The sequence below is a fragment of the Sylvia atricapilla genome, chromosome 1, assembly GCF_009819655.1.
Source record: "Sylvia atricapilla isolate bSylAtr1 chromosome 1, bSylAtr1.pri, whole genome shotgun sequence".
NCBI lineage: Eukaryota > Metazoa > Chordata > Aves > Passeriformes > Sylviidae > Sylvia > Sylvia atricapilla.
In genome coordinates this window covers 21,529,761-21,542,279 of record NC_089140.1, presented here as the reverse complement: position 1 = coordinate 21,542,279, position 12,519 = coordinate 21,529,761, and the positions used below count along the sequence as shown (strand labels likewise).

The window sequence follows — 12,519 nt, the reverse complement described above, 5'->3', positions numbered from 1 at the left end:
GAGGGATTAATGTGGTTACACTGCTGATTGATTATACCTTCTACTGTCTGCAGTAAAATACATATTCCTTCTTTAAGATGAACAAGGAGGCAGCTGCACAGCTCTCCTCACAGGTTACTGGCTTTTGGATTTCATTTTCCCCACTTCCCCACATATTGGAAGTAGTTGTTTTCCTTTACCTGCTTACAGCCTTTGTGACCACACATCTCCCAATAAAGTCCTGAGCTGAACTAATGATACAGACAGTGTTTAAAGTTAAGTTCATGTGTCAAGTCCTCTATCCATTAAGACTTGTAGGACTAACATTTTCCCAGACACTTAAAACAGACTTGCTGGCAGATACTGTTGTGCTGGTTCATTAGTCAAATTTTCTTTTAACTCTGCCATGAAATTAAACCTATGATCAAGGATTTTTCAGAATTAAAATATTGAGAATTGGATGTTAATGCAAAAGGTGTCTTCAGCAGTTTTACAGGGTTGTTTTTTTTAACTGCTAACTTTACAAGTGTGGTTTTTTTTCAATTAGTTCTACTATGTAATTTTAGAAAGTTACTTAGTTTTCTATTTGATGTGAATGTATGCCTGTTTTTGCCATAACCTTAAGAAGGTGATTCCTAAGGAAGAATGACTATCATATAACTTTATCTTTTTTTTTTTTTTTTTTTTTTTTTTCTTTTAATGAGCCCTATCTTTTATCTATGCCTTCCTGTTTTGTGAATTTGTTGAAGCTGAGTTAAAAATGTATTAACTAGCTAGTATAAAAGTGTCTTTTTTGTTAAACCATGTTAGGGCCTCTAGGGATTCTTGGCTTCCTTTCAAAGCTGGTCAGGTTTGTTGTAATAAACCATTTCTTTGTTTTTCTCATTCAGCTTTTTACCTCGCAGGATTAGTCCATCAAGACTGTCTCCTCTAAAGCTATTTGCTTTTTTCTTCCTCTGAGTCTTCTCTGTGGTCTGCCAGACTCTCTGTCTTTTGAGGCCCTGTGATAATGTCTGGTCTTAGGCGTATTCTAATCCATTGAATCTCAACTTCTTTACCCAGATTTTTTAAGAAAGTGAGGCATCCTGACATTACAAAATTTGTGTTTTGCTTGTGATTTCAGCTGAATGACCTTCAAGGTTTGGTGTTGCTCTGCTGTCAGTCTCTTGGGAATATACAGGACAGCTGTAATAACCATTACAAGCTTTTATATGGTATAGTGTATATTGTCAGAGGAAGCTAGTATTGAAGAATCTTTGAGAATTAGTTGCTGTTTCCCACCTAGAAACTCTGCTATGTATTGAAAAAATATTTTAGTGGATTTTTGGGGGAAGTTTCCACAAGTTGCTGCAATGCCATATTAGTCTGAAAATAGTTATTCACAAGGCTGTCAGACACTGAGAAACACTTAGTACTTTGGCTTTTTAAAGATAGAAGGAACTTCTTAATTTCAGTCATATAAATTATTCTATTCAGCTCAGTGGAACTGTTTGTGTGATTGATAGTTTGTGTAACCAGTTACAAAACTGGGATCTTACAATGATAGGACATTTTAGTAGCACACTTCTAAAAACATTAATTTTATGTTCTGCCTACTAAAATATGTTACTAACTACAAAACTTTGTAGCTAATTATTGCTGTTTGCCTGGTTATATTTTTAGGATGCACTTGTGAAAATTATTCGAATAGAGGGAGTCAAAGTGCTGTGGAGCGGGCTTCCCCCAACACTGTAAGTTGAATGTGAGTTTTTGGTAACATGCTGTAAGTTATTGTAAAAAAACTACTTAATTATTTTTGAAATTATTCTGCCTATTTCTAAGTTATTTTAAAAACGTGGTCAATTCTGAAGTTACAGACTAATCAGTTCACTCAGAAATGTCTATGGACAGTACAATTTTTGCCAGATTTTAGAATTTCCTGATACGTTCTTGGTAGTTAAGCAGGATCAATAAACTTCTCATTCTGCTTTTTTTGTTGTTGTTTTACTATAAGCATTCCTTTGATAGAATCATTGAATCACAGGATCAGGCCTGGTCACTGGAGAGGGCCTGTCTTCCACACATTCTTCTTGTTGTATCTTGTTACTTAATGACTTGCTATCAGGAGCACAGCTGTTTCCAGGCACTCTGGTGCTGTGACTCATTATCCTCATTTAATTTTTGTAATCATCTTCTTTTTTTCAAAGAACTTTGGGGTTTTATTCTGTCTGGATAACAGATAATTAATTTTCTGTCTACAAGAGCAATTTACATATTTAAACAGTGCAATCAGATCTCCTCCTGGTCTTCTCTTTAGGCTTAACAGCCCCAAACTGTTTTATCTTTTTATTCATATTAACCTGGTTCAGATAGAAATTAAGACCTCTATAATTATGTTCTCCTTCATAAACCAAGAAAGTTTTCGAATATAACTTGTATCTTGTAAAGTGCAAAGTGGGAAGTGCCCAGTGGGAAGCACTAGTACACTTTTGATTTGCAGACAGTGCTCAGTGTATAGTCACAAAAAAAGCAAAGCGTGGTGGAGCCTTGTTTACCCTCTACTATGTGGCAATTTCAAAATACCAACCTGAGGACCTGACTGAACTCTTCTGGTCAATACAGTTTATGACAAAGCATGTGTTCTGTTCTCCAGCAGAGAACTAACTTCTTTACTGGAGCAAGTCACACAAGTAGAAGAGAAAATCTAAACTAGGCCATGTTGGTTTTCCAGGCATGACTGTTCTCGGTGTTTTCTAGTAATGGTGGTACATGCTGTATTGGCACAGACATAACATAGTATGTTTAGTATAATTGAAGTATAATTGCCATTTTATAGTAAAATGTGATGCTTTACTGGATGATTATTGACTCTACCTCTTGTTACTATGGTCTGTTCTATGCTGGCATGGAAAAAGTTTATATTTATGCTTACTACATTGTCTCTCAAGCAGTGAGTATCATGGCTGTTGATCAAGAGCATAATATCCAATTGTTACATAAACAAAAGTAAAGGCTAGTAATATTTGTTTGGATTCTTCATTTTCGGATCTTTCACTTCCCATTCTTTATCAAAATAGTTCTGGTGAGGAATAGATTTTGACTGAGATAATCTACCATCATTTTACTAATGCTTTTCCCTAATGAAATGAAAACCTGAGAAATGTGTCGGTTTGAGTCTCTGAACTAGAAGCAGTGCATCAAAGCTGTGGGATTAATATTTTTTTTAATTAATCTGTTACACACAGCTGGAGATTTAACTTTTTTTTTAATATAAATAAAATACCCATACAAGACAGTTGACTTTATTCTCCTGCTTTCCTTGTATTAATTTAAATTTCCTCTCTTATATTTTAGAATAATGGCAATTCCTACCACAGCAATCTATTTTACTTGCTATGACCAGCTGTGTGAAGCTTTGAAAAATAGGCTAGAAAAGCATGATGAGCACATTCCAGTTATTGCAGGATCCTTAAGCAGATGTAAGTTGTCTTCTGTTTAAAGAGAAAACTAGAACATAATACCTGTATGCTGTTTTCTTGGATTTGTTTTGTTGACTTTTATTTAAATTAAATAGGCTGTGGGTTTAAATGAGGGATAGGAAGGACTACTGTCATTACCCAGTACTTCTTGGGCAACAAAACCCTCTAACCTGGAATAATGAGGTTTGATTTTGCTGAAACACTTTAACTACGTTTTTAATTTGTTCAAAATTTTATATTTATAGATTTTTACCAAGAGCAGTTTAATTTAAATCTGTTCTGCCATCAGTCTAATAATAAACATCGTTATTTGCTATAATGGAAGGTACAAAGGTAATTATAACAAAGATGAAGTTGGACTTGTACTGGTGTTACTGCTGTATGATGTGGATGGAATTTGTATATTTTCTTCTGTTTATCATTTTCCTCATCTATTTTTGTATTAAGTTTTGTAGAATTAAGTCAGCTAATACATTTTTGGGCTCTCTTAGAAGGGTCTGATGATGCAGTTCCATGTTCTGTCTGTGACAACCATGGGGGCACTGGCAGACCAGCGGAAAAAGAATTGCTGTTTTGTGGTGGTGTAGCACATTGTTCTTATCAGGCAGTTCCAGATTTTAAATTCATGTGTAAAATCTTATTCCAGCAACAGAAGAAAAATTCTTGGATCTAGTAAAATTTTTAATGTCTGTTAGATGTGTGATGGTGGCTTGTTACCCAATGATGACTCACTGACTGTTGTGCAAGAGTTACTTTACCAGCTACAGGTTGCCCACTAATCATTCCTGGTGGTTTAAAATAGGAGTGGCAAAGATGTTTAGAAATCAATAAAATCTTAAATTTCTAACCACAATTCCATCCTTAACACAAAAAAAGCCTTAAACATCAAGATCGCTTTTTTCAATTTACAGTTTAAAATGGCAACTAATGAAAATAATTGAGTGTAAGTACTTGAAATTTTCAGCCTATTTATGTGTTAAAATGAAGATATTAATTTTAACTTTCAGCCTATTTATGTGTTAAAATAAGGATTCTCAACATGTTACATTGATTACAACATGCTAGCATTGAAAGAAACCCCTAAACTGGAAATGTAGGTACTGTGAATTGGCATGGTTTTCTTATCTGGAAAGGAAACTTATTCTGGGAATTAGTTCAAAGAAAATGAGAGAGTTGAAAAGAATCAAATATAAAAAGTAAGGTGAGACATGACTTGAATGTTCAGGGAATTGTACTATTAAGTGTTGATTTTTCTAAAAAGCACTGTTTCCTTTGCAGTTGGTTCTGTTACTGTGGTGAGTCCCCTGGAGCTGGTCAAAACTCAAATGCAGTATCGCAGGTTGTCCTACAAGCAGCTGTACCTGTGTATCAGCACCAAAGTGGCTGTAGATGGGTGGGTTTCCCTGTGGGCGGGCTGGACTTCTACTATTCTGAGAGATGTACCTTTCTCAGGTAAGGTTTATTTTCCATGCAGGCTTTTGTTTATGTTTTTATATTCTTTTCCTGTGCTTTTAGGTCTTTTTAGTGGTTGGCTTTAGGAATGACTGAGATTTGCTTTTTCTCTTTTGACCATTTTTATTTATAAATTCTCTGAAGATGTGATTTTTTTTCCCCCATTTTGTTTGTGGCTACCAGATAGGATTCATTGTTACATTCCCTTTTTCTGTACTTAGACTCTTTCTTCTCATCTTTAGCTTACACAATGACTGCTTTTGAAGAGTTTCAGTTGAAAATTTTCTCTGTGATAGAAATAGTGGCTATTTTCTGATAAATATGCTGTATCTAAGTGTTCTGTTACATAATTTCAGAAGCATGTACAGAGAGTGACACAGTAGTGTCTTCAAGGTTTGTTTTTATCTTTTTTTTAATCAAGATGAATTCATTTATATAACTGCTCAAAAAAACTCTCTAGCAAGACTCCAAAGCTGAAAGCCTAAAAGAAGAAAAGTCTGATTCAAAGCATAACTAGTCCTAGGGCTATTACTTACCATAACTGGGACAGATGTTACAGGGGAGACTGCTGAAGGACCAGGAAGCCCCTGTCTCTTTAAGGCCTGTTTTTGTCAGAGCAGTTTTGGATCATCAGACATCAAATGTCATTGAAGCAGTTTCTGTCATTGGGGTAGTACCAAGAATAACATCCTTAAACACTTTATGTTGGCCCAGAAAAATTCTTCAAACCTATTTTTAGAAAGATTCTTATTCAAACCTGGTTTTGGAGTCAGAGAACCTTTGAAGTATTTGACTTGCTATCTCTGTTCTCCTACTTCATTCTTAAGATGATCTGATATCAAATTTAATTTGTGTTTCCAAACAATCTAGTGGGTCTAGTTGGTTTGGGCTGTTACAGGATATGTGTATCCAGAGCAAATTTTAAATTGGCTGTGAACCAAACTGAGACATTAGTGGGGTATGATGAGGATATTTACTTATAAATTGGAGTTGGTAGTTAAGTGAGTTAACTGAACCAAGTCATTTCAGCTGTCTTCTTTTCAGAATTTATAATGCTCTGTTCTCTTTCACTTAACTACTGGATGGTGTTTGAAAATTGTGATTGGAATGTATTTCCCATTTTAAGATCCAGTTCCTTGATGGGAATTAATTTAGTCTTCTGTGATAGGGAAGGATTCTGAACCTATGAAAACATGGTTTCATTAAGGCTAAAGACAACTGCCCGAATTCATCTGAATCTTTTGTCTGAAGTGTTTCCTGTTCAATATTTATTTTTAATTTACTTACTTTTTTTTCTGTGCCAAATGCAGTTTTCTCTTAAGCTGTTCTCTAAGGTTTGCAAGGGAACTCTCAAATTCTTCATCTGATTCCTGCTGTCTGACTTCAAGTAGAAACTCTTGTTCTTTTATTGATTTTTTTTCTGTAGCAGTGTGGCTAGAGCTAGTGAGCTTCCTTCCCCCTGCTGCTTTTAACAGAGTGGGAAGATCAGAGCATTGTGAGGGAGTGCACAAGGAAGAGGGCACTAAGGTGATGTGCATTCTTCTCAGCCCTTTTCTGATTCTTGTGTCCACACCTGCTGTTCTTCCACTGATCCAAAGCAGGCTTGTTGATTTTTAGTCAGTTTCCACACTGCTCTGGCATTCCCTGGACAGCCAGTGGAAAATAACTTTGTGGCCATGATGGTAGAGGCACAAGTTAACCTATTAGGCAGTAGCAACTACTCAACCAATAGTGAGCAGGAAAGTAGAAGCATGAGTAAAGGAAAATGTATTTAAAAAAAAAACAAAACCAAAAGCCATAAAATTCTGCTTATATAAAGCTAAGGGTGTTTAGTACAGCTTAATGCCTTTTCTGACTGTGTTTCCAGATAATTTTTTTCCTTGTAACTGCTCACTATCTGCTATGATGTGCTCCCTTTGTACCTTCAGTCTGAGCTCTTCAGTTTGAATGATGCTCCAAGAGCATCTGAATCTCTGGTGTTCTCAGTTTGCACCTTTGTTGCAGGGAGTTCAAGTCAGCAATCTCAAGAGTTAAAATCAGTGTAACACTGAGTTGAGAAAGCAGGTCCTATTGAAAACAAACAGAACAGCATGACTCAAGAAGCACAGGATAATTAGAATTCCACTCTATTCCTAGCCCAGTTTATTACATGTTCCAAGTATGTTTCTTGGGACGCTAGCTAGACATAGCATAACAAAAGTTATGGATGTTTATAAACATAAAAACTGGTTTAATAATAATATTTGAGTCCTTCTTCAAGCAGTGTCACAGACACTATAAATGTAAATAATATTCAGGGATATGAGTCCTGCAGGTGCTTAAGAAAATTTTGGATTTAGATAATTTATATTAAATTAGGGGTTGTACATTTTAATAGTAGGCTCTCCTCAAATTCTCAGAATGCCTTCTGAGATACTGCCTACTTTTACTTTTGCAAAATGTCGGAGGCTAGGCACGTGTGCTGGTAGTCTCTATGGCAAGAAAATGCTGTGAAATTTTTCTGCTGGCACAACCTCCAGAACTCAGCACTGAATGAGGCATAGTTACCTTTCAAGATATGGAGCTATCATTTGAAGTGTTTAGTCAACCAACTGCCATGAGGAATTACTCTCAAATTCAGGCCAGTAGTATATAGCTTGAAGTTTTAGTTAGAAACCAGAAAAAGTGCAGTTTAGTTCAGCAGATGGTCACAGAAACAGATGTTATTCCTAGAAGTTGTTTGCTGACTTTCCTTTGACAATCCCCACAGAGACATTCCCCTATTAGTAATTAGAGGGAGCAAAATCATATTTTTTAGTTCTGTCAGAATTAAATTTTATACTATGCCTCAAAAAAGCATGTGGCAGTCATGAGCAACATTTCATTTTGTATGAAATATGTTTTTATAGAATAAGTGAGATCTATGAAACATGAAATATGCCTGAAAATATAGCAAGTAATTAGAAGCCTACATTTCGATTTCTGTTAAATTGAATGTGAGTTTTATAGTATTTGGGTTAGATTGTATGAAGGTGGGGGTCACCTAAGGGAAGGAAACAATGATTAGGCTAATTTATATCATATGAAGAAATTTGGGGTATGGAGAACAAGGAGAAAGTCAGAATACAACAATCTGTCCATGGATTATCACATAGGACACTACTTATACTTTCAGCTCTTGTTTCTGTTTGCTTCTTTTGCCACAGTAGAATTCTTACACCTGGACTTGATATAAAAATTCTTGTATTTGACATACAAATCTGTTGTAATGCAAGTTTATTTTTTTGTAATCATAGCAATGTATTGGTATAATTATGAACGTTTCAAGAAGATATTGTGCAAGGAAGCTGGTGGAAATGAACCTACATTTTTTGTTTCTTTTACTTCAGGAGCAGCATCTGGCTCTGTAAGTATATAATTTCATTTCTAGTAGTATTCTTTATTATTATCACTAATAAGCTATTTGAAAGAGGTATGATTTTAGATGATTCTCTCAGAAATGTTGTATATTTTGGGGTACTTGTAGTTTAAAAACATGTGGTGTGGCATTCAACCTGACTAAATAAATCTGAGTAAATTACAGTGTTCAGACATACAAGACTAAAAAATATCATGTGCTTGGAATATCAAATCTAGTTTTAAATTGTGTGTGCATTTAAATTTAAAAATTTAGGGTTAAATTTTAATTTTTTTTGCACTAATATTAACACTGATTTCCTGATAGATTTCAGCTGTCACAACTCAGCCATTTGATGTAGTGAAAACACATAAGCAGACTCAACTTTGGGATAGTGAGACCTTAAAAAGTAAGTTGCTGATAAGAATTGAAAAACCCTATAGTGTTTCAAAAACTAAAGCTCAGTATTTTGGGTTTGGGTATGGTTTTTGGTAGGAATTTTAAATATTTGCCATTTTTTAATTATATGTAAACATTTTATCACTCGTGTATTTTTTTCCCCAAGTTGTAGTATCTAGATAAGATTTTTTTTATCCCCCTAGGAGAATACCATACTTCATTAATGGCATGGAAGAAGGAAAAGGTGTGAGTTCAGTATAATTTAGCTTAAGGTGGTATAAAATTGAATCAGAGGAATCCGAAGCCATTACATTTAGGCAGACCAATTGCAAATTTGAGATGCCTCTGTTTATTGCAGGGAGGTTGGACTAGATGACCAATAAAGGTTCTTTTGAACCCAAACTATTCTATGATTGAAGTAAGTTATTTTTAAATAAGCAGAAACTTAACTTCACAGCAAACATTCAGGTGAACAGTGATCTATTCAAAAAGTCTTCAACAGAACATTCACTACCAGTTGCTCCTATACATAACAATATTCTTGTGATAAATACTAGACTAGAAAGAGAAAGTATTGTGCTCAGGTTTTGTATTTTTTTACTTTCTTTTCATGTGATTTCAAAAAAAAACTATTTTTGAGGGCATGAATGTCCCAATTAATGAATGTCCTAGCGTCTTTAAAGGATGAAAGAGGAAGTTTCTGTTTTGCTCTCATCAGTCGAGCACTGCTGTGTTTCATACAAACTGAAGTTGTATATAATACCATTTTTCCCCATTGCTTGGAATGTTGGCCAGTGAAAAACTTTCATTAACCTAAATAAATATTATATCATGGCTTTAAGATTATAGACCATTAAAATGAGTATCCAAATAGCTACTGCTTAGAAAATAAATGCTGACTTTTTGGCATGAGGCTTCATTTTCTCAGGTAATTTTTTTTCCCTAGAGTAATTCTTGAAAAAATGTATTATTCTTTGACTGCAGAACAAGTATTTTTAAAGTTTTAAATTTAAATAGTTACCATTTTAAATTCTTTCCGTGTGCTGGTAAATGTAAGAATTTCTTCCTAACACCACTTTGAAACATGTGTCTGCCATATATTTATTAGATTAGTAGTAACCAGATTAATTTATATTTTTAAAATTCCATTACGGTGATCTTTAATTTGTGCCAATTTAGTTCTTTCCAAATTCAGTTACTGTTAGAGTTGGATACTGACTATGCATCTACATTTTGTGTCTCCGTAACTGCAAAAATATTTTTTGGCTTCCAAGAGCTGTGGGGTATTCCTGATGAATGTGTTCTATGAAACTGCTTTGGCTTTTTTTAAACTGTATCAGCAATCTGGTAAAGACTATAGCAGCTGTTCATATATCTTACTCCAGGTGTTAGTACAGGTCTTTTCCATGTCTTGCTGTTTCAACTTGTGTATTTGCATACTGTATTAATTTAATACTGTATAAATAATATAGATAAAATTAACAAAAAAAGGAGTTAACCCTAACAATTACATCTGTGACTGTCTTTGATTTCTAAAAATATTACTCTGTGGTATGGAATGGATTGCCTAATTCACTGTTGTCTTGTACTGTATTGAGTTCCACAGAGGGACGATAAATCAACCTGGGCAGTTATGAGGAAAATTGTCGCTAGAAATGGGATTACTGGATTATTTGCTGGTAAATTTTTTCCTATCTCTAAAAAACCATCAGACTAGAGAGTCCTTAATTATAGATGTTTACATGTATAAATTATGTATTTCCATTTCTGTGAACACTGTCAGTTATGCAATAGTGTGCATGTATAAAGCAACAGACATGCAGGCTTTGGCCTCTCCTGGGATCTTCTTGGTAGAGTACCATGGGATAAAGCCCTGGAGGGAAGAGAGGCTCAAGAAAGGTGGTTAATGTTGAAGAATCACCGCCTTCAGGCTCAGGAACAATGTATGCCAGCAAAGAGAAAGTCAAGTGAAAACTCCAGCAGGCCTGTATGAAGGGAGAAGGAGCTCCTGGACAAACTCAGACACAATAAGGAAGCCAGCAGAGGGTGGAAGCAAGGACAGGTAAAAACCTGTCACAGAGAAATGGTCCAAGCAGACAGGGATCAGGTTATGGCCAGGGATGTCAAGGGCAACAAGAAAAGCTTCTATAGGTATGTTGGTGATCAGAGGAAGACAAGGGAAACATTTGCCCTCTCCTGCACAACTCTGGCAGCCTGAGGCAGAAATGACAAGATAGTCAGATTAAAATAATATTGAGAAAAACCCTATTGTAGTTGATACAAAAATGACCATTTGCAAGAGACATTCCAAATCCAGGATACTTACCAGACTTCAGCACACTGCACTGGCTCATTTGGGGCCCTTGTGTGAATGGCTACACAGCTGGTTAAGCCTTGCAAGGCTTGTGTTTGCTGAAAGAGATTAATCTGCTTTACTCGCTGTAGAGTGATGACATAGCTGGGTAACAGGATTTGCAAATTTCAGAGCACTGTTGCTAACAGAGTGCAAGACACCACAAAGTATCAATATTAGTGATATTGAATTCAGTAAATAGATTAAAACACAGTTAAGTCTTGACACATGGATAGCAGAGTTTAGAGATACTCTTGATCAGCAGCTACCAGCTGGGTTCAGTTGGCCAGACGTAGCTGAGGTGACTGGGGTTACTTTGCCTGGCTCCTTGCTGCTGTTCCAAAGCAACACAAGTTCTCCATCGGTCGTGTGCCATCTGGGCTGGCTCTCTGCAGATGTCTTTGCATTTCAAGTGGAAGTAGAGGGCTGGCTGTGTACAGACAAGGGGATTCAGCCTTATTTCCCTTCCTCTGAACTGAATCACTTTCTAAACTCCACTGGCAAGATCACAGTTGACTGTAATGGGAGACATTTAACACTTGAATTCCATCATTTATACATGTGAGCAGGATTCTTCATTTTAGTAGAGCCACCTCTTGTGTGCTAGAGCACAGCAGCCCTGTGGGTCCAGGTGCTCCAGTTGCATGGAGTCAAAAGGGGCAGAGACACAATGGACATGAGGCAGGCAGACCATACAAGGTGGCAGAGGTGAGGGCATAAGGTATTAAACTGCTAACACCTACAGACAGTAAATTCACTATTTTGAGGTGTGTGAACAGGTACAATCCCAGCTCTAAACTGATATACTATGGTATTGATATATTGTGATCAACATATTGTACTGCAGCACTTGGATCTGAAAACAAATAATAGTGAATACTTCTGTTTCTCTTCTGGGCAGGTATTACTCCACGGCTGTTTAAAGTGGCTCCTGCTTGTGCCATAATGATCAGCACGTATGAATATGGAAAGTCTTTCTTTTCTCATTTAAATGAAAAAAAGAATCAACATCCATAATTCTTCTTCATCCAATTGTATGAAGTCAAAGTACATGATAGAAGTTGTGCCAGATTTAAATCTGTGAAGATGTTTTTTAGAAGTCCTAGTGAATTGCTACCATAACATTTGGTAACTAAATAAAGCTTTATTTTTAACTTTCGCAAAGAATTAATTCACTCCTTTTATTAAGACTAAGAAAACACACATCACCCTTAAACTATCATTGAAGATCTTATGACTTCTCTTGCAGCTGAAGCAAAAAAACAAAGGACAGAGGAACAAAAGAAAAACAGAAGAACAGAAGAAAAATTGAGGCTGGACATTGCAATGAAGAATAATGACTTCCACTGTGTTAAACGTTCAGTCATGATTAAAAATTTTTGTTGAGTTTTAAAATTATGTTTAAAAATGTTTTAGGTTTCTAATTGAAAGATGTATTTATTTCTCAGTAAGGAGGTTGATAGAGAGTGAATTCAATAAATATTTATTCTTGCTGCTTGTCA

General features: G+C 35.6%; 1 protein-coding gene across 3 annotated transcripts in view; it reads left to right on the top strand.

Annotated features, from left to right (window-relative positions):
- Window positions 1-12,519, top strand: part of SLC25A40 (solute carrier family 25 member 40) — a 17,068-nt gene extending 4,549 nt beyond the window's left edge. For 2 of the 3 annotated variants that reach the window (XM_066316926.1, XM_066316917.1), the window contains exons 5-11: window positions 1,642-1,709; window positions 3,313-3,437; window positions 4,716-4,889; window positions 8,165-8,274; window positions 8,593-8,674; window positions 10,263-10,343; window positions 11,919-12,519. In XM_066316926.1, coding sequence (XP_066173023.1) covers window positions 1,642-1,709; window positions 3,313-3,437; window positions 4,716-4,889; window positions 8,165-8,274; window positions 8,593-8,674; window positions 10,263-10,343; window positions 11,919-12,034 — 756 coding nt within the window. In that variant the 3' untranslated portion in view covers window positions 12,035-12,519. The remainder of the gene's footprint in view (window positions 1-1,641; window positions 1,710-3,312; window positions 3,438-4,715; window positions 4,890-8,164; window positions 8,275-8,592; window positions 8,675-10,262; window positions 10,344-11,918) is intronic. The other variant, XM_066316935.1, reaches the window with a different exon arrangement.